At 45.3% G+C, this 23,019-nt stretch overlaps 1 protein-coding gene across 1 annotated transcript in view; it reads left to right on the top strand.

Moving 5' to 3' along the window:
• The first annotated feature begins 349 nt into the window (after positions 1-349).
• The window catches only part of APCDD1L (APC down-regulated 1 like), a 67,113-nt gene continuing 44,443 nt past the window's right edge, over positions 350-23,019 (top strand). The window contains exon 1 of the mRNA XM_081946540.1: positions 350-669. Coding sequence (XP_081802666.1) covers positions 591-669 — 79 coding nt within the window. The 5' untranslated portion in view covers positions 350-590. The remainder of the gene's footprint in view (positions 670-23,019) is intronic.

Genomic DNA, 23,019 nt, shown 5'->3' with positions numbered 1-23,019 from the left:
TCTCTGCACTTTTTCCTAGAGTCTCAACGTCTTTATTTTATAGCCTGATGACCAAAACTGGACATAGGGGTGGTTTTACTAAGGCTTTACTTACCAAGATCTGATTGACCACACCCCGCCTTTCTCTCGTGTGTGTGTGTGGGGGGGGGGGGAATCCGGCGGGACACTTTCCCCCTTCTCCGCCTGCTGGCGTGGGAATGGGGGGGGGTTTGGGGGGAGAGCTTTAGCGACGGCGGCGCCCCGGGCGGGTGGGGCGTGTGCGGCTGGGGAGTCTCCACCTCTTCTGGCGCGGGCCCGGGGAACTGGCCCGGGAGCCGCCTTGGAGCTCTCGGCAGACGGGGCTGGAAGGCGGAGGAGCGCGCTCTGCAGCCGGACGAGGCGGCGTTTGGCGCTCTGCAATCGCTCTCTCGGAGCAGCGGCCGAAAGAGCGACCCTCGGCGGCCTCTTTTGGTAGCGGCCTCGGCGCAGTTCCCGGGTCCGCAGGCAGCACCTCCATGGACGCCAGGTGGCTTTTCTGCCGAAGCAACGCGCGCTGAGCGTCCCCGCGGCTGGGCTGCTCTCGTCCATCGGCTCAATTTGTGTGTGCTTGTATGGGATCGGCTCGTTTAAAGAGAGGAGGCTCCGCTTTGGCCATGCTGCGATCCTGGGCGCTCGTGGCCCTCTTCTTAGGTGAGAGTTACGCAAGGCTCGGCTGGGCGGTGAATTTGGGGAGCGGGTGGTGGGGCGTTCGGCCCGGGATTGACGTTCCCTGGCGCCGTCGGCTTTCAATCGGTGCTATTGGGGTCTTTCGGGAAAGCAACGCCCGTTCCAGCGAGGATCGTTTTTCCAGCCTAGCGAGCTCTGAGAATGGGGCCTTGGTTTATTTGCCCCGAGAAACCTTAAAGTGAGGCGTCCTCGATGCTCTCTGAACTTGCTTCTTTGCTAGCACTGATGGGGTTACCTAGTTTGGCAATGCAACGGCTGCAAGAAAACAAGCAAGCTCAGGGAGCGCCAAGGATATTCCAAATATTCCACCCAAATATACTCCTTTATTGAAACGTTACAAGTCAAAAGTCAAACCGAGCGCGTCGCACACGCAGCTTGATAGCTATGGGGCTGCCGGCGAAGAGGCGGTGGACATCGCGCTGCGGAAAACGGGTTACCTGTTCCTGAACGCGGGATCGTTAAAACTTCAACCCGCCGCCAAGAATAGCAGCGCAGGTCCTGTTCTCCACCGCTCAAAAGTTAAGCTTGATTTGTAGCCTGATTTTTTTTAGTCTGCGACGGGTTGGGAAAAATTTTGAGGTTCGAAGGTGTTACGAGAAGCTAACCGCGGAATTGCTCTTGGGTTGCAGGGGAAGGAGGTCAGTTAGCTGGACATAAAAAAAAACCGGGAACAGCAGTACCGTAAAGGGCATTTTTAGTAGCTAAATCCGTGAATGCTTCTGCTAAAATAAATGTGTTGACCTTTTAAGACGCCGCAAAAGCTTTTACTAATTTTGTTTGGGTAAACTCGGAGGGCTCTCCTTTAACAAAGAGAAAATCCACTGCCATCCCGTGTTTGAATGTTGGGATCAGTAATAATGATTATGCCGTGCAGTTTAGAAAGTAACGATTTTTCTTGATCAATTCAAAGGACTTTGTTCCAAGTGGGGCAAAATGGCTCAGGAAATTCTCATTCATTACAGCTCATGGTTGCCCCAAAGGAGCTTTTATTTTAAAGGGAACTGAACTGTCTGGTTTTCTTTTTTCTTTTTTTAAAGTAGTTTTGCTTCTCACCCAAGAAGCTGAAGAAGAACTGAAGAAGCTTCTTGGATGGGAATCGAAACGCCTTGAAAGAAAAATCAAGACAGTTCAGTTGCCTTTAAAATAAATTAGCACCTTTGGGACGTGGGGCACTCTATAATGCCAGTCAGAAGTGGGAGAAACTGATTACACCTGTTTGCAAATAAAAACCCCTGAGTTAGCATATTGGCTTACATAAGGCTGAACCAATTTGCATGTTTGGTATTCTTTTAATTAGCCAAAGAGGAGGAGCAGTTCCCCCTAGTTAAGTGTTTCACAATCTGGGTAAATTCAATTCCCAGGATTTCCCAGCTAGTAATATATATGGAAAGAGTGGGAGAGTGCTGACTTTCTTGGCTTCTTGAAAAAAAGTAAATTTTGCACAGAATGAAATGGCCAACAAGTAACTGTTGACCACTTTGCATTGAGAATTTCAGGAGAACCATTAATGCAGGGTGAAAGTTACGGTAATCACAATCACGGCTGCTTTCTCAAGAGCCGATCTCTGTTTGGAATAAACAGACTTTCCTTCACCATCTTTTCAAGAGGCCAAATTGTTTCTTGCTTTTAGCACACTGTCTTTTTTTTAAAAAAGGATGCTTCTTCATAATATTGCGCTCTGGAGAATATGGGGAATCCTCTCCATAATGTGTGAGCCTTAATAAATCTGTTTCCTGTGTGGGCTGAACCACCTGGGCTCCTATTTGTAAATGCAGGATGGACGGAGAACCAGGAAAAGCATCCAAACCTCCTGTCCGTTGCCCAGAATAGATGAGGTTTCCTGTGTCTCTTGTGCCCAAAATACCAGATGGTGTGTGTGTATATGTATGTGCTAAATCTAAGACAATGTCATATTCAGAACCCTTCTCTTTCTTCTCCTTTCCCATATTCTGGAATTGACAGCAGGCTTGGTGGGTAGCCTGGTTGAACCTTGGCTCATGTGTTAAGCCAATTCTGGCCAATTCTAGAAGAATGGCCACAATAAGTAGCTAATATAGCAAAGAGTCTGGAGGTGGCATAAATACAAATTCTACTCCTCTATTTTTTGCCTTGTTTTGTAGAAAAGAACTTCCATCACCAGATGGATATGTTGGCTGGTTTTCTTAAGTGGGAAAAAATATTATTTTCTTGTGCTCTTTGGTCTTTTTCCTTTGAACTCCCAAGTCACTGATCTCTTGGCCTGCAGATGTTGTATTGCAAAAAAAGGGTTTTCGACACGCAAATAAATGAAGTGTTATGGTTATGCTTTTGTTTTCTGGGCTGGGCTGAGTTCAGAAAGCAGCTCCCTTCTCAAGCAATTATTAAAATATCAGATTCAGTAATGAAGAAGAGGTGACTGCTGAGTTTATTAAAAACATCTAAAGTTTGTATGGAAGAATTTTCTGAATAAGAAGACTGTTCGGTGGCGGTGGATGGGATAGGGGATATTGCTATCATCTTTTCCCATTATTGTACGATATTAAGCGGGTTTAACTGGATAAATGAGGATTTTTAAGATTGGGGTTTTTGTCCTTCTCTTTATGAAAGTCCCCCCCCCCCACTCCTCTGTCACTTGCAAACTCTTCCAGTGCTTGCTGTATTTGCATTTTATAGCTTTCAATGGCATGCAGATATTCTTGGTACGGATAGCAGGATACATAAAAGGCATGCCAATCTATATAAAGGAGAATATTTGTGTGCACACAGTGGGCCTTCATGAAGCAGAGAAAGAAGGATTGCTAGTTGCTCAAATGATGATGAGAGTTGACATTCGTGTATATAAACATGACATTCCCTGGCAAGTTGTGTAAAATCTGAAGCCACACAAACATGGCTGACATTCATTTACTTTATGGGAAAACATCTGGAAAGGGAGGTATAGCGATGGAGCCTTGAGTTCACTTGTTGAGATGGGTAGCCATACAGATTAAATTCATACATAAAATACATTAATGATAGACTTCTGCAGAATGTGAGGCTACTGATATTTACATCCTACCTGTGACGTGCGGTCAGGGGAGGCAGGGGAGGCAGAGCCTCACCCCTCTCATCATGAAAATAAAAAAAGGGAAAAGGTGCTGAGGAGCCTTCTGCACACGTGATCCGGGAATGGGGCCTTGTGTGCAGGAGGCTGCTCTAGCCTCAGCCTCCCTCCTGCACACGTGGTCCCATTCCCAGCCTTCCTGAGTCAACATGAAGGGGACCGCGGAGTGTGAGCCATGGTCCCGCGGAGCGTGCTCCGTGGTCCCCTTCATGTTGACTCAGGAGTCAGGAAGGAGGGGAATGGGACCACATTTGCAGGAGGCTGAAGCTGCCTCAGCCTCCTGCATACGTGGTCCCATTCTCTGCCTTCATGAGTCAACATGAAGGGGAGCGCAGCTCGCACTGATGACATCATCAGCCTCACCAGCCATAAACCTCACCGCACGTCACTGCATCCTACAATAGTGCTTCTCAACCTTAGCAACTTTAAGATATATGGACTTCAACTCCCAGGATTCCCTAGCCAGTCATATACTATCTGGGGAATTCTGGGTGTTGAAGTCCTGATATATCTTAAAATTGCCAAGGTTGAAAAACAGTAGAAGCTAGAGTTCAAGACATTTTACCGATAGCTAAAAGCAAACCATGGTGGTGTGGTGGCCAAAATGTTGGAATAGGAGTGGAGGTATCTAAGCTCTGCCCTCAGCCATGGAAGCTGAGTGTGTATCTTTGGGATAGTCACACTTATTCTACGTAGCCTACTTTTTTGTGAGTTTTTTTTTTAAAAAACATTATCTTCCCCCTCTCTTTTCAATTTTTAGTTTGAATACAAATAACACAAACATAATACATATAAATCTAAATACAAAAAAGGGAAAAATATAAATATTACAGTGCACAACCCCCAGATCATTTTTTCTTATATTTCTTCTTCTATGACAACTAAAAGATACACAATATGTTCCAATTGTTTTATTTTTATTTATTTATTTTGTCAAGCATGTATTAGATAACAGATATAAGTATAAACATAATTATGAATACAGGAAATGGGTACATAAAATAAAAGGGAACAATAGGACAGGGACGGTAGGCCCGTTGGTACGCTTATGCACTGCCCTTACAGACCTCTTAGGAATGGGGTGAGGTCAACAGTAGACAGTGTAAGGTTAAATTTTTGGGGGTTTGGGGAAGAATGAATTCCAGGCATTGACCACTTTGTTGCAGAATTGTGCCCTTATCCCCTCCAAAACAACATATATTCTTGGGTAGGTTTATTCCCTTTGCCTTCCACCAACTTTGTTTTTATAAAATCCCCCCATATATCCAGCGGTGAGATTCAGCCGGTTCGCACCACTTCGGGAGAACTGGTTGTTAACTTTCTGAGCGACTTGGTGAACTGGTTGTTGGAAGAAATAATTAGGGCAGAGAACCAGTTGTTAATTTATTTGAATCCCACCACTGCATATATCATTATTATTGTTTACTTTAATCAATCCCTTTTTAAAATTTGATTTCTTTTGTTAATTTATCATTGGTTGTCATACTCCAGATTTCATTATACCACTCATTTCTTTCAATATCCTGATTTCTACTCAGCCTACTTCACAGAGTTAGCATTGTGGGGAAAAGTTGGAACAGGGAACGCTATGTAGATTTCATTGAGTTCCGGTACAAAAGACCAGATATCAATTTTATAAATATCACACGATTACCAAATATCATATTGGATCCAAGTAGAAGGTTAAGATGGCTTGAGATAAAAAGGTCTTTGTTTTTAGGGTTATAATACAATACAATACAATACAATAATACAATACAATAATACAATACAATAATACAATACAATACAATAATACAATACAATACAACAACACAACACAACACAATACAATACAATAGTAGAGTTGGAAGGGACCTTGGAGGTCTTCTAGTCCAATCCCCTGCCTAGGCAGGAAACCCTATACCGTTTCAGACAAATGGCTATCCAACATCTTCTTAAAGACTTCCAGTGTTATAATCCAAAGTAGCAGATAAAGCAATAAATAAGACGTCTCTAGTCTTCTGATTAGTCTCCCAGTTGCAATGTATGCCTGTGAAGATTGGACCATAAGAAAGACTGAGCGCCTAAGAATTGAGGACTTTGAACTATGGTGCTGGAGAAGACTCCTGTGAGTCCCTTGGACTGCAAGGCTTTCAGACCGATCAGTCCCAGAGGAGATCAACCCTGACTGCTCTTTAGAAGCCAGATCCTGAAGATGGAACTCAAATACTTTGGCTACCTAATGAGAAGGAAGGACTCACTGGAGAAGAGCCTCATGCTGGGAACGATTGAGGGCAAAAGAAGAATGGGACGACAGAGAATGAGGTGGCTGGATGGAGTCATCGAAGCAGTCAGCATGAGCTTAAATGGACTCTGGGGGATGGTAGAGGCTAGGAAGACCTGGAGGAACTTTGTCCATGGGGTTGCGATGGGTGGGACATGACTTCGCAACCAACAACGACAAGTCTTCTGATTGACCTATTCAAAATCAGGTTTATTTTCTCCCACTCTTCTTTTTGCAATGTTTTGAAATGAAGAAATGAATTTGAAATGAAGAAGTAGCTTCATTTCTTCCTTCTAAAAGTAAATTTGGGACATCTCAATTCCTGCATATAATAGCAGATCTTCTGTTGTAAACCGTGCTTACCTGCCACAAGCTTTCATGCAGAAGAGTAATGGACAATAGCAAAGCAATAGGCAGTCAAATATTTATTAGAATTGGACATGGGTGTTATTGGTGTTAGGGTTGACCCTCTTTTTAGGTTAAAGGCGTGCATCATCTCTTCTGTTGAGGGAGATGCATTGTATGCTGGTGATGGTGGATGCAGCTGAAATAAGTAATTAGTTGTGTGCATCCATCTCACTGTTGCAGGACTGAGCCTCTGATATATTACCGTATACGAGAAAGCGAATCAAATCACTTGTTAGTTTTCTTGGTCCATGCCAATGGAGACAACATGCTCACCTTTTAAGCTTCCTCTCCCCCAGCATGCAAAAATGTTGTTTGACATAAAAGTTCCTTGAATATCTACCAGTGTGGGTTGTTTTAAAAATATGGGACCAATATTACGCTATACAGTTTCTCTGCCTGCTGTCTGAAGGGGTATTGGGCAAGTTTTTTCCCCTTAGCATCTAGTTTGGGTCTTATGCCGTGAAACTTTTTCATAAGGAGGTGTGTGGTTAACACCTGGCATTCAGAAGGGCTTGGAAGAACAGTGTCTCTCAAATAGTTTTTAACGGATGCGATTTTTATTCTACGTGTTGCTGTACGCTGCGGTTTGTACTAATTATTTTGAGCTGGCTGAATTTTAAAATAGAAGTTCATTGTTTTTTTTAAAACCCCTCCTTGCATTCTTCAGCAATAGATGGAAGAAACAGTGGCTTGTTTGGATTGGGATAAAGCGCTGTGCTAAAATTAAACAGATTTGTATTGTGGATTACGGTTCATTGGGTTGTAGGGTTTTGTCGCAGCATGTTATGTGAACCAAAGTCGTTGTCTTAAGCTATGATAGCATGTTGAGTGATCATAGGAATTACCCTTTCATGAGCCGAATTTAAGAGTGTGGTGCAATATTTCCCAACCTCGACAGCTTTAAGCATGGCCAGAGAATTATGGGAGTGGAAGTCCATCCATCCTAAAGTTGTTGAGGTTGAAAAACACTGTTCTATAATGAAAATAAGAATCAATGTAACATAAATCACAGTGTTGGTGATTGGTCCATTTGAAGCTACTTCCCTACAATTTCTTGGCTATGTGACCCAGTGCAGACCATATGCAAGCATCTTCCACTTCCCAGTACTCATATTGACATAAATATATATACACTAAGAGCTGTGGTGGCGCAGTGGTTAGAATGTAGTACTGCAGGCTACTTCTGTTGACTGCTGGCTGCCTGCAATTTGGCAGTTCAAAGCTCACTGGCTCAAGGTCGACTCCATCTTTCCGAGGTGGGTAAAATGAGGACCCAGATGGTTGGGGGAAATATGCTGACTCTGTAAACTGCTTAGAAAGAGCTGTAAAGTTCTGTGAAGTGGCATATAAGTCTAAGTGCTATTGCTACATGCAACAGAAGGGAAACAAAACAGACAGGAAACACCTATGCAAACTCACTGATTAGAGCCTCCCCATCATGCAGAAGGCACACAGAAAACACATGTACACCCACACTCTGATTAGACCCTGGGGAGGAAGTCTGTAGACATGCACATGTACACACACCACACACATGCATGCACAGAAAACATTTTGCTGCACGAAACAGAAGAAAATACAGAAGCCTCCTAGGGTGGTTGCTGGTACAGAAGGTCCTCTGCAAACTTTCCTTGCCTTCCTTTAGGATTCAGAGAGAGATTCAGTGGTGGAAGGGCTGGAGAAAATACCAAAATAACTGAACTTTAACCATTGAGTTTTGCTGGTGGAAGGAAAAATCTCACTCCTTGGTAAAATGTGTTTCATGGGGAGGAAGGGAGGAAGGGAGGGAGGAGATGGGAAGAAGGGATGGACAGAGAAAGGTGATGAATGGAAGGAGGGAGGGAGGGAGGGAAGGAAAGGAGGGAAAAAAGATGATGGGAAAAAGGGAGGGAGGGAGAAAGGTGATGGAAGGAAGCAGGGGGGAGGGAAGGAAGGGAAGGAAGGAGATGGGAAGAAGGGAGGGAGGGAGAAAGGTGATGAATGGAAGGAAGGAAGGAGGGAGAAAGGAAGGAAGGAGGGAGGGAAGGAAGGGACTGCTTTTTCCAATGTAGCCCCCTAAGGTGTGCGGAGGCCACAATATGGACTAGCTCAGTGGTGAAATTCAATTTTTTTAAAGCTACCTCTTCTGTGGGTGTGGCTTGGTGGGCATGGCAGGAGAAGGATACTACAAAATCCCCATTCCCTCCCTGCTCTGGGGCCAACCAGAGGCAGTATTTACCGGTTCTCCGAACTACTCAAAATTTCCTCTATCGGTTCTCCAGAACCTGTCAGAAACTGCTGAATTTCACCCCTGGACTGGCTAGCAATTCCTTAAAAAGAAGCTGATTGTGGAAGGCTAATAACTCATATTTTCCTGCATTTCACAAAGTTTGGTATGTATCAGTCTGGGGTTTTTCTTTAAAGCCACAATTCAAGTCCTACATGTGCTGTATATGCATTATAAAGAGGACCTCTTCTATTTTTCCATCTGGTATGTTTAAAATTGGAGCCATACACCTGCAACTGGAATTCTCTGAGTCTGGGAATGGACATTTGGAAAATATTGCAGGAGCAGCAGAGATCTTTATTCCTTTGCTCTTTATTCAGCAAATGGCTAACAACATCTCCCCTGCGTCAAGAGGCAGTCAGGCCGAGGCTCAGACTCATCAAGAAACCTGTGTTCTAACATACTCAGTGGGAAAAGGGAAGCTATCTGGTTTCCAAGATTTTGTAACTTAACTCGTTTTTCCTGGCAATAAATCTGATTATTGGGACAATCCAAAGAGTTTCATCCAGACATATGGTGTTGTCACCATATTGTAAATCATGGGAGAACTGACATGAGATGCTTCACCTTCTCTCCACCATTTTTAATCATGCCATTTACCCCATTGCAAGTCCAGTCCTGGATAAATATTTCTAGGAGCCTCTATGGAGATTCTCCACCATCCAGGTCATGGTTGACCCAAAGTAAACCAAAAGGCAACTGGTGTGTGTGTGTGTGTGTTTTTTTTTTCCTTTGCAAGAATTTCAATTCTCATCCAAGAAGAAACTGGCGAAGCTTCTTGGATGAGAAGCAAAAATGTTTTCAAGGAAAAAAAATAAAAACCAAGGATGTCCAGTTGCCTTTCTAGGCATTTCTAGGAATGGAGATGTGGCTTCTGGTGTGAGCTGACTTGTCCATCTTTCCCAAAATCTGGTTTTAGGAGAGCACATTACGCAAGTGGACATCTTCTTTTGCCTTATGTATGTGAGACTGATGAGAGGGATGCGGTGGCTCAGTGGCTAAGACGCTGAGCTTGTCGATCAGAAAGGTCAGCAGTTCAGCGGTTCGAATCCCTAGCGCTGCACAACAGAATGAGCTCCCGTTACTTGTCCCAGCTTCTGCCAATCTAGCAGTTCGAAAGCACCTAAAAATGCAACTAGAAAAATAGGGACTACCTTTGGTGGTCCCAAAGGTAACAGCGCTCTGTGTGCCTTCAGCGTTTACTCATGCCGGCCACATGACCACAGAGATGTCTTCGGATAGTGCTGGCTCTTCGGCTTTGAAACGGAGATGAACACTGCCCCCCAGAGTCAGGAACGACTAGCACATATGCGCGAGGGGAACCTTTACCTTTTATGTGAGACTTATGACTCTTCTAAGAGGCGAAGTAAGTGCTTTCTTTGCAATGGTTAAGTTTAAGTAATATTTGAATTTCTGTTTCTTTAGATGTCTGCATTGGAAGTTATTTTCTGGAAAGCGTTAACTGCAGTGGTGAAATGGTGTTTAGAAAACAATATGGATGGCAAGTGCAGTCAGTAAATTTTCAGTTTTAACTGGCTTGTCAAGTTGACATTTAAAGGTTTTTTTTGGGGGGGGGCTGCATTCAAAGAGAAACATGTGTGAAGGCAAGATCAAAGACAGGCCTACACTAAGCCGAATGCGCCCATCCAACAGGATCGTTGGTTGCTGGACCTTATTGCCTCACACTTCATTACAAGCTGTAGATTTTTATCAAAGTTTCAAAAATAACATTATCAGAGAGTGGCAAGCTAGAAAGAAGGAAACAGCCATCCTTTCCCACCCTGATATATGCACTCAACACCAAATCCCACTTCCCTCGCAAATTGTAAGCTGGCTTGGAGAGCTCCTTCATCAAAGCTATGAACCACAAGGGTTGGGGTTATAGAAACAGAACAACTGAATACACTTTTTTTTTCATCTTAACTGTACATTTTTTAGGGCTCATCTTTGATTGTGAGAACGGGGGTTAACCAAACAGGACAGTTAACAGAATAACACAGTTGGAAGGGACTTTGGAGGTCTTCTATTCCAACCCCTGCTCAAGCAGGAGACTCTATATCATTTCAGATTAGTGGCTGTCCAGTCTCTTCTTAAAAGCCTCCAGTGATGGAGCACCCACAACGTCTGAAGGCAACCTGTTTCTCATTGTTAGGAAATTTATCCTTAGTACTGCATAGGTTGCTTCTTTCCTTGATTAGTTTCCATCCATTGTTTCTTGTTTTGCCTTCTAGTGTTTTTGGAAAATGAGTTGACCCCTCTTCTTTGTGATAGTCTCTCAAATATTGGGATGCTGCTATGATGTCATCCCTGGTCCTTCTTTTCACTAGACTAGACATATCCAATTCATGCAACCATTCTTCATACTGCGTTTCCCCGAAAATAAGACAGGGTCTTATTTTGTTTTGACCCCTGAAATAAGCGCTTGGCCTTATTTTCGGGGAGGTCTTATTATGTTTGAGGTGCAGGAGGTGGCGAGCGTGGTCACATCATGGCTGCTGCTGCGTTGCAATATTTTTAGGGAGGGCTTATTTTTGGGGGAGGGATTATTTTAAGGCATATGCTCAAAAGCCAGATTGGATTTATTATTCAGGGAGGTCTTATTTTGGGGGAAACGGGGTATGTTTTAATCTCCAGGCCTCTAATCATCTTTGTTGCTATTCTCTGCGCTCTTTCCAATGTCTTAATACTTTTTGTATAATGTGGTAACCAAAACTGGATAGTTTTCACAATATTATAAAGTTCACACTTATAATTGTTGCAGCAACCCCATGGGTTAAAATTCAGACACTTGGTAACTGGCATGTATTTATGACAGTTGCACTGTCCCGGGGTCACGGGATCACCATATGTGACCTTCCCAAATGGCTTCTGACAAGCAAAGTCAGGGGTGTCCAAACTTGGGAACTTTAAGACTTGTGGACTTCAACTCCCAGAATTCCCCAGGCTGGCTGGGGAATTCTGGGAGTTGAAGTCCACAAGTCTTAAAGTTCCCAAGTTTGGACACCCCTGAGCAAAGTTAATAGGGGAAGCCGGATTCACTTAATGACCATATTTCACTTGACAACTGCCCTGATTTGCTTAACGACCATGGCAAAAAGGTGATAAAATGGAGCAAAACTCACTTAACAACTGTCTTGCTTAGCAACAGAAATTTCAGGCTCAATTGTGGTCGTAAGCTGAGGACTACCTGTATGCTTCCTTCATTCCATATTTCAGTGGCACTCAACCTTATCATTTTCTTTCGCTTATATATATGGAATAATATTTCTTGTCTTTGATTGGACCAAAACAGCAGGATTGAAAGAGATGCCACAAGATGAGAAAGGAGTTTATGAAGCTTTCATCAACCTGGCTCTCTATGGTCGGATAAGTCTGTTGCCATGGTAGTGGTTAACTTAAGACTACAGACGTTGTGGTACAACATTCTTCCCATGTAAGGGAAAGTAATATCATTGAACCCACTCTGATTTGAATGGCACGATGGTCTTTGACTTACTGAAGCTGTGTTGTTTATTTAATTTATATCCCGCTTTTCTTTTTTGAGGTTAAGGTAATGAATACCTCCTTGGCCTAGTATTTTCTCCCTCAAACAACTTTGTGAGGTAAGTTGTTCTGAGAGACAGTACAATCCAGTGATGGGTTCCGGATCCCGTTCCAACTGGTACGGCTGGAACGGGCCCGGCATTGCCCACTTGGACGCTCGCATTGTAGCTGCCAGCGATGCTTCCGTAAGCCTCCACGACGCTCCAGCTGCTCGTCGGTGCATCATGCAGGCGCTGTATGCGCCATGCGCGTGTGCGGAAGTGCCGAAGGCTTTAAAGGACAAGTAAGGAGCTCAGGCGGGGGGTTGGGCGCTCCGGAGCACAGTAGTGGAACGGTACCTGGTGCTACGGGCAGGCTCCGGTAGGCCCATACCAGGGCGTATTGCCTGCAACCCACCACTGGTACAATCTCTAGGGACCTTTCATAGATATGAAGTTCCTAGTGTCACACACTAGCTACTATGACACACTGTCATTTGAGCTAGGACAGACTGGCCCAAAGTCACACAGTGAGATTCTGGGGATGACGGTGGTCATGGTGGGCGTGGCTTAGTGGGCTTCCTGCACCATGGCGGGAGTGGGTTGCCCTCCCCCAGCTCCAAAGGCTTTCCTCGAGTCTCCGAGAGGGCGAAAACAGCCTCGCTAGGCCTCCCCAGGCTCCAGAGGCCCTCTGGGAGCTGGAAACGGCCTTCCCGAACTTCCGGTAGATCTCTTTTTCACCCTCCCCAAGCCTCTGTGCGCACCCTGCACTTATCTGGATCTAAAACGGGCCACGTGGGACTCCTGGGGGGGGGAGGTATGGCAGTCAGGAGTGGGATTTGGGGTTCTCCAAACTGCACAGAATCTTAGCTAGAGGTTCTCCCGAATCCCTGCAAACCCCCAGCAGCCCACCCCTGCGCGGGTCTCCTGCTTCTAGTCTAACATGCTAACCACTGTACTATACTGGCTCTCACGGTTTAAGTGGAAATACTGTTCTGACTTTTGAGGCTAGTCTTGAGAGACAAGTAGACATTTTGCCGTTGCTGGAGCAGATGTTGGATTTTTTAATGCCAGCTGTGGCTCAACCACAGCAGAGTACACAGGCTGATTTCAATTAAATGGCCCTCACTTGTAAATATGAAGTAAGCTGCCTATTTAGCTAAACATGAAGATAGCAATTACAGTACATTCAGCCCAAAATGAAATGGTAAAGCCACACACGAGGGAACTGAGTAGCTAAAGCCGCTCTTGATGTGACTTTTGGGTACAAAGAGGGAATGTTGGACAGAAAGATGCCATTTCCATTTGGTTGCTGAAGTGCCACAAGACCGGAAAAATGTTTGTATGAGTTTGTTGGCTGTACTAATTCATAGCTCTTCCTTTACAGGTAGTCCTCGACTTATGACCGCAGTGGGGCCCAAACTTTATGTTGCTAAGCGAGATAATTTTAAAGCAAATTTGGCTCCCATTGTACAATTTTCCTTGCCACAGTTATTAAGTGAATCCCTGCAGTTCTTAAGTTAATAATATTCCGTAGTTGTTAAGTGAATCTGACTTTGAATCCCATTGACTTTGCTTGTCAGAAGGTCGCAAAACGTGATCATATGACCCTGGGACCCAGCAACCATCATAAATATGAGTCAGTTGCCAAAACATCTGAATTTTGAGCACATGACCATCGGGATGCTGCAGTGGTTGAAAGTGTCAAAAATGATCATGTCCCTTTTTTCAGTGCCTTTATGACTTCAAACGGTCACTAAACAACCTGTCGTAAGTTGAGGATTATCTGTATTTGATCCATATTTCCTTATTCCAAGCAGAGCTCAGCTTTTCAAATATACCTGGCTTGATTATTTATATCACAGGGAATACAATATTCAGGATGCCAATCTATCACCATGCTCTCTTCTAGAATATTTGCTAGACTAATTCTCGAATACAGCTCATCTACCTGGAATCTCCACTGTATATCGGATATTAATACAGCGAGTCCAGAGGTATTTCACGAGAAGAGTCCTCCATTCCTCTGCTCACAACAGAACACCCCATGCCACCAGGCTTGCAATTTTGGGCTTGGAAAACCTAGAACTACGCCACCTACGGTCTGACCTAAGCACAGTACACAAAATTATCCGCTATAACGTCCTACCTGTCAATGACTACTTCAGCTTCAACCACAATAATACACGAGCAAACAATAGATACAAACTCAAGGTAAACCGCTCCAAACTCGATTGCAGAAAACACGACTTCGGCAACAGAGTGGTCAATACCTGGAATGCACTACCTGATTCTGTTGTTACATCCCCCAAACCCCCTAAATTTTCACCTAAGACCATCTACCGTTGACCTCACCCCATTCCTAAGAGGACTGTAAGGGGCGTGCATAAGCGCACCAGCGTGCCTACCGTCCCTCTCCTACTGTTCCCATTTATTTGTACTCATTTCTTATGTATATATTTATACCTGCTTATACTTATATGTTTATATGTTATATTCATACTTGTTTTCTCATACATGCTTGACGAACCAAATAAAATTAAAAAAAAAAATAGCGCTGTTCAGTTTCCCTCCCCTTCGCTCTTCTCAGACCATCATCAGTATTCCACAATCTTTTTGCCCCCAAGCAGAAAAGTGGCCTCCACCCATCCAGCGTGATACCCCCTGCAATCTATAATAGTGGTGTTTTGGCTACATGGAGATAAAAACGCAGATAATGAGTTCAGTATTAATATGATACGGTCTGTATTGTTCAGGAAATTAAGGAAGTCAGCAAGAGCCAAATCAGTTTCCAAACGTTTGTTCTGCCAGATGTAGCCTGCCTTAAATAGGGCTCCAGTGCTAGTATTTTTTTTCCCTAGCAATTTTTGGGTTTTTAAAAATCTACTTACTCATCAATCTACATTTGTGAGAGAAAACAGAAAAACCGCAATATATCCACATTTCTCCCTATCTATTTTATAGGAATACTATTTTTTTTTAAAAAAAGCTGTATCCCTATTCTTGGGATGAAGGCCTGAAGAACAATCAGCTTCAGATCAGAAGATTCCCAAGGAAGTCCATTCGTCGTTTCATGTTTTTCTCTACATGAAATATTGTTTTCAAAGATAGAGTAGTTGGATTAAAAAAAAAAGACGTCCAAATTAAACATGAGCCGAAGTTGGAAAGCATGTGTTTTACTTATTAGATGTGATTTGTTTGTTCAATGTTGTTTCGTTTAATTCTTCTCCACATGAAATAATTAGGGAGAACCGTTCATCTTAACCTAGTTTCTAGCCAAATGTTTTTTAGACACGAAACTGTAAGGATTAAATAAACAGTGTGGATTCTTTTATGTTCAGATGGTCTGGCTTGCATAAAAAAAAAAAGTTGGTATAGTGCACTGGAATTCCACTACTTAATGAAAGAGTAGGTAGACTTTTGGCCATGTCTCTGATGATGTTTCCAACAAAGAGTGGTTAAGTGCTAAACAAGAAATGAACATTGGCGACATTCGACTTGTTATTACTAGGTCTATACAAATACTAAGAAATAGGTGTTTTGGAATTTGACTTCTCTGCCAGCTAAGCAGCTTCTCTGTGCGTGAACACCTCATACAGCGACAGCTGAAAGAGAGTCCATAAAACAGTTGTGTTACCTCAGGAAAAGATGGAACTGCTTTCACTATTCAAAATGGAGTCCTTTGTGGGATCTCCTCCATATTGCAAAGCGTCTCTTCTAAGAAGTTACCCAGCTGTGGCTATTGCTATTATGTGGGATGTTTACATAGCTTTTCCATCCATCATCACTGAAATATAGCATGATTCTGTCATTCTTTGTGGGTTTTCCCTGGTGGTACTTGGAAATTGTCACTGATCAATGAGTATTTGTATTTCAAGGAGACATAGTACAGATATATACTTAACTCAAAAAGAAGTTAATGGTTTTTGAAATAGACTGGGCTTATTTCCAAAAAAAAGAGTTTTGTGCTTTGGTTGATCTAAAACCTCCCTTACAGGATCAAGAACTCAAAAGATATTGCAAACCCTTAGCTCCAGAAAGGTGATGAGGCTAGCCAGCCGCCTTAGGACTGGTTCCCTGAAACTATATTAGATAGCTACAGCCATTATTCCAAGATTCTTGAAGATGGTATGAATTGTAATGTTAAAGACCTGGAAAATAGCAGGTTGGGGAAAGCTGGCCCAAAACGCTTAGCATCCTTTTGAAGAGCTAAATAGATTCACAATTCAGCAGTTAGGTCAGGTAAAGTATAATCCAGTGGGTAGCCTCTTATTCACCTGCTCTGTATGGAGAACTAGGTAGGTGGGAACTGAGGCGAGGAGGTTGCAGTAACAAACAACCTTTAGTGCAACAGCTAACAGTGCAAAGTGCAAGGCAACTCCCAAAGCACCAACAACAACATTGGCCGTCTGACAGCTCTTTATATAGTAGCTGTCAGACAGCTGAACCAATCAGGAGGCTGTGTTTTTCCGCTGAAAGGCTGCTCGCGTCTTAGCCAATCAGGGGAGTTCTGCAATCGGCAATGCTTTTGACAGCGTCGTAAGTTTGAGGACATCACCTTCCAGGGAATTTAAACTAAGAACTTCTGGCAACTTCTAGCGAGAGAGAAATAGCCTAGGGATGGGCTCCAGCATGTGTCTGAAAGCTAAGAAGGCTAAACCTCTAATCCCGGTGACTGATCCAGATTGGATCCTGCAACACTATTCTGGGATACATATACTTGCCTTCTTTTGTAGTTCAAACTAAGACTTTAACACCCCCCCCCTCAAAAGATCAGAGAAGATCAGAGCAAAAAGACTAGGGTAAGGTCTGTTGACTTAGATCTTGTATTCTGTCAGGTGATCAGTCTTTGCAGAGAATCGTTGCTATTATTCCTGGCATAAGCGATAAATAGTTTGAAGATTTCCTACACGAATAACATACCAATCTCATGGGTGTCAAACTCACACTATTAAGTTGCTATCATGTTACATTTTGCAAGGTTTTCCCCTTTGCGGGGCCTGTCGTGATGCATCTGGCCTGTGGGCCACCAGCTTGATAACCCTGGTTTTCTATCTCATTTCTGTCTTCCCTATATAGGGCACCTCTACGTAATCACGGTCACTAGTGTCCAAACACTTCAGCTTGTAATTAGTAACCCGTAACTCCAAAGGTATTGAGTTTTCTAGGGCAGTGATCCCCCCACAACCTTTTGGGCATCAGGAATTCTATGGAATTTTTTCCCCATGGACCGGGGGGGGGGGGGGGGGAAGGCTGGTTTCATGTGCTACCTAGATCAGTGATGGTGAACCTTTTTTTATGGTATGCCAAAATTGTATGTCCGTGAACTATCGCATGCATATGCATGCCCAGACCAATTCAATCCTCCCCGCCCATCTGCACATGTGCACGTGACCCTTCCCCAGGCTCTGGAGGCTTTCCTGAAGCCTGAGGAGGGCAGAAATGGTGGAAACGGCCTCCACTGGCCCCCTGGAGGCCCTCTGGAAGCTGGAAACGGATCATTTCCAAACTTCCGGTTGGCCTGTTGGGGCCGTTTGCGCCAACTGGAAGTTTGGAAACGATCCATTTCTGGCTTCTGGAGGGCCTCCAGGTGGCCAGGGGAGGCCATTTTTGCCCTCTCCAGACTTCAGGAGAGCCTCCGGAGGCTGGGGAGGGTGAAAAACAGGCCCAATGGGCCAACCAGAGGTTTGCTCCTGAACTTCCGGTTGGCTCATTGTGGCCGTTTTTCACCCTCCGGAGGCTTTCCTGAAGCCTGGGGAGGACGAAAAACAGCCCCAATGGGCCAACTGGAAGTTCGGAAGCGATCATGCATGCTTTAGGTTTGCCATCACGGACCTAGATCCTGCGCATGCACAGATGAAGCTTTGCTTGCTTACGCGGCCTGGTTTCTAACGGGCCGCAGACTTGTTCTGGTGCACAGCCCAGGAGTTGGGGATCCCTGCTCCAGGGAGTGCTAAAATGGGAGTTGTCATCTTCCCCTTGCTGCATTTGTTGTGGGGGAGTGAACTTCACTTGTAAATAGCCTGATACTGTTCTGAAACTTAGTGCAAAGGACACTAAGGAAAAAGGAAAGCCAAAAATGTTGGGGGTAGGAATTTGAAGGCATTCCCACTAATGAGAATGGCCTGTTCCTCAGCTATGCGGTGCTCCAGTGCTTCCATGTGTGAAAGGGACATCCTGCAATTTGTGGTAAACCCCAGTCCAGCCACAAGTCAGCTCAGCTTTCTAGTGCCAACAATGGTATGTTGGTAAGAGTGGCTGAAAGACTTGAGTGTAGCTGCCCACAGATCCAATCATACCATATGACATCTTTGATCTAGGATGCTACCTAGCTAAGTTAACATTCTTGTTCAATCTTCTGTTGTAATCCATGGGTTGTGTTAATGAGCTGTAAAGTTGAGCTGTCTGGCGTCAGTTGGTTCTTCAGATAGTGCTATTCTAACCTGAAATGGTTAGCTTTGGCCCACGTTTTGCTATTGCCTCCACATATAAAACCAAACTGTGAGCCCTTCAAGGTAAGTCAAGCTGGGTCAGTGATGGCGAACCTTTTTCTTATGGCGTGCCAAAATTGTGTGTGCGCGCGCTATTGCCAGTTCAATCCCCTCCTCCCACCTGCGCATACATGCACGACCCCCCCACGTGCATGCGCACATGACCCCCCCCCAGGCTCTGGAGGCTTTCCTGAAGCCTGGGGAGGGCAAAAACCCCCTGGAGACCCTCTGGAAGCCGGAAATGGATTGTTCCCGAACCTCCGGTTGGCTTGTTGGAGCCGTTCTTCGCCCTCCCCACCCAGGCTTCAGGAAAGCCTCCAGAGGCTGGAGAGGGCTAAAAACGGTCCCAACGAGCCAACCGGAAGTTCAGGAACGAACTGCTGCCATGCCAGCAAATATGGCTCCGTGTGCCACCTGTGGAACCCGTGCCATAGGTTCGCCATCACGGAGCTAGGTAGTTTTTTTTTTCCCAAGCAATATCAGGTAACTACATTAAGATAAATCCAAGATACATATAAAGAAATAAAAAGTTGAGTATGCAAAAAAATCTGTTATGTGAATAAAGAAATGGGTACTATACTTGTGAAAATTTACCATATATAAATTAACAATTATAATTACCAAATTATAATCTCTTACTATTCAGGTAAACCATAAAATTCAAATTTGGTGAAATACAGTCTAGTGAAAAGAAGGACTAGGAGTGACATGATAGCAGTGTTCCAATATTTGAGGGGCTGCCCCAATGTAGAGGGCTTCTCCAAAACCCCACAAGGCAAGGCAAGAAACAATGGATGTAAACTAATCAAGGAGACAAGCAACCTAGAACTAAGGAGAAATTTCCTAACCGTGAGAATAATTAGCCAGTGGAACAGCTTGCCTTCAGAAGTCATGGGTTCTCCATCACTGGACAGCCAGTTGTCTGGAATGGTGTAGGGCACGGGTATCAAACTCAATTTCATTGAGGGCCACTTCAGGGGGAGTGGCTGGGGGAAAGCGTGGCTAGTGTGGGCATGGCCAGCTCAATGTTGCTTGTGTTGGGGGCACTTCCTTCCTTCCTTCCTTCCTTCCTTCCTTCCTTCCTTCCTTCCTTCCTTCCTTCCTTCCTTCCTTCCTTTTCTTCTTTTTCCTTCCCTCTTCATTCTCCCTTCTTTTCCCTTCCCCTCTTTCCTTATTTTTCCTTCCTTGTTCTCTTTGTTGTTTCCAGAGCAGCCAGCCTTGCGGGCCTGATCTAAGCATCCCGCAGGCCGGATCTGATCCCCAGGCCTTGGGTTTGACAGCCTTGGTATAGGATTTCCTGCTTGAGCAGGGTGTTAAACTGGAAGATCTCCAAGGTTCCTTTCAACTCTGTTATTCTGTTGAATTGTAGTTCCTGTTTCTGAAGCTTCATTACTTTTATTTGTGATTACAACTCAACTGTTATGTTACCTAGAGTTTTCCAATGTTTACAAGTAAAAAATAAAGTTGATAGTCAGTTCTTTATGATTAACCATATGGTTTGGTCCTGTTAATAAGTGCAATAAGCCTAACTCTGGAGAACCCTCTATTCTTTGTTCAGTGATGATATTTATTTCGAGGGGTGGGCTTCAAAAATTTTAGCAAAGGGTTCTCTGCCCGGTTGCTGGGTGGGTGTGGCCATGGTGGGCAAGGCCTAGTTGGCCTCCTGCACTGCCGGTGGGGGGGGGGAGGAGTTTTTGCCCTCCCAGGCTCTAGAGATTTTCCTCAAGCCTCCGGAAGGGCGAAAACAGCCTCCCCAGGCTCTGGAGGCCCTCTGGAAGCTGGAAACCCATTTTTCCCCTCCCTGAGCTCCGTGCGCACCCTGCACTTACCTGCATCCAAAACAGGCTTTCTTTTGCTCTCTTTGCTGTTTTCAGGGCAGTCCCACGGGCCAGGTCTAAGCACCCCATGGGCTGTATCCGGCCCCCAGTTTGACACCTCTGCTCTATTTCATCTTTATTGAAATGTTCACCATTATTAGAAAAATATTTCAGTCCATAAAAATGATATGCTCTCAAAGATTTCATTTTAGCCAAACTGTAGTAATTATCCTGATGGAAATAGATTATCAAAAGGGTTAAAGGAAAAAAAATATCCTTTATTAAAATTATGTATTTATTCTGCCAAATTTGAAGCATTGTTTTACTTAAAACATTTTCAATATGTTTTATTCTAGAAAAATGTTTTGGATTAAAAGATCACTGGTTTATAAGCTTCTTTGACTCAACATGATCTAATTCTGGAGGGGGAGCCGGACCTCGCAGGAATAACTGAGACCTGGTTGGGCCACGAGGGAGGTCTACCCCTCGTGGAAATGTGCCCACCAGGTTATCGAGCATTCCACCAGCCTCAGGCCCAGGGAAGGGGCGGTGGGGTAGCAGTGATTATCCGGGAAGATTTAGAGCCGAGGGAGTCCACTGTGCCGCAGACATCCGGGTGTGAGTCCCTTGTCGTGAGGTGGGGCCCAGGGAGACAGCTGGGCCTGCTGATAGTATACCTGGCTCCTCGCTATACATCAGCGGCCCTGCCTGAACTCCTCGAGCTGATCGCATCGGTGGCGGTTGAGACCCCAAAACTTCTAGTGATGGGGTATTTCAACCTGCCGTCGGTGGGAGAAGCGTCCGAGGGGGTTCGGGAGTTCATGGCTTCCATGACAGCCATGGACCTGACTCAATTGATTCAGGGCCCTACACACGAGGGAGGCCACACACTGGACCTTGTTTTTGTCTCTGGCCAGTGGCTGAGTGATCTGGGAATAGGGGATTTAACTATCACTCCCCTGTCATGGTCAGATCACTCACTTCTCCGACTCGACTTCCCTGGTGCTACCCCCCGCTGCGGGGAGGCGGAGCCGCAAGATATTAGATGGTTCCGCCCCAAGTGCCTGATGGAACCAGATAGGTTCCAGATGGAGCTTGGGCCACCTCCTGTAGACCTGACCCCCCCCCCCCGGGTAGAAGACCTGGTAGCCGCATGGAATAATGCGACTACCGGGGCCCTAGACCGAGTGGCGCCTTTGCGGCCTCTCCTGCGGCAACGAACCACCCTGGCCCCTTGGTTTACCGAGGAGCTAAGGGTGATGAAACGCCACAAGAGACGCCTAGAGAGTCGTTGGAGATCCTCCCGCTCCAAATTTGACCAAGCACAGGTATGAACCCACTTAAGGACGTACCTTGTGGCATTGAGAGCGGCCAAACGTCGACATTGTGCCGCTCTTATTGCATCCGCAGATAACCGCCCTGCCGCCCTGTTCTGGGTGACCCGCTCCCTTCTGTTTCAGAGGCCGCGGGAAGCCCCTTTACAGGGCAGGGCAGAGGAATTTGGGAAATATCTGCAGGATAAAATCGCTCAAATCCGGAGGGAATGGGTCCCTTTCAGTGGTCTAGTGGAGACGTCCGAGGCGAGTCTTGAGAGACCACTCTGGGAGGAGTTTGACTCGGTTGCCATCGAGGATTTGGACAGGTTACGTGGACGTCTGCGACCTACCACATGTTTATTGGACCCGTGCCCCTCCTGGCTTGTACTGGCATCCTGGGAGGTTACACGCGACTGGCTCCTGGGCCTAGTGAATGCTTCATTGGGCGAGGGGTCTCTGCCGGCCGCCTTGAAAGAGGCGGTGGTGAGACCCTTACTCAAGAAGCCTTCCCTGGACCCAACGGAGCTAGCCAATTATCGTCCTGTCTCCAACCTTCCCTTTTTAGCGAAGGTTGTAGAGAGTGTGGTGGCCTATCAGTTTATTTTATTTATTATTTATTTCTTAGATTTTTAGACCGCCCCTCTCCCAGAAAGGGACTCGTTTCCACGACACCTGGAGGAAAATGATTATCTAGACCCGCGCCAGTCCGGCTTCCGACCCGGGCACAGCACGGAGACGGCCTTGGTCGCGTTGGTTGATGATCTCTGGAGGGCCAGAGATAGGGGTTGTTCCTCTGTCCTGGTCCTATTAGACCTCTCGGCGGCTTTTGATACCATCGACCATGGTATCCTGTTGCACCGGCTGGAGGGGTTGGGGGTTCGGGGCACCGTTTTACGGTGGTTCAGCTCCTTCCTCTCCGGCCGGACGCAACGTGTGTTGGCAGGGGAGCAGAGATCGACCCTGAGCCCCCTCACTTGTGGGGTGCCATAGGGGTCGGTCCTCTCGCCACTCCTGTTCAACACATATATGAAGCCACTGGGCGAGATCATTCGTGGTTTCGGGATGGGATATCATCTGTACGCTGATGATACTCAGCTGTACATCTCCACCCCGAACCACCCCAACGAGGCCGTCGAAATGATGTCCC

The sequence above is a fragment of the Natrix helvetica genome (assembly GCF_964273705.1).
Source record: "Natrix helvetica genome assembly, chromosome: 3".
Lineage (NCBI taxonomy): Eukaryota > Metazoa > Chordata > Lepidosauria > Squamata > Natricidae > Natrix > Natrix helvetica.
This window is presented reverse-complemented; position numbering and strand designations above follow the sequence as displayed.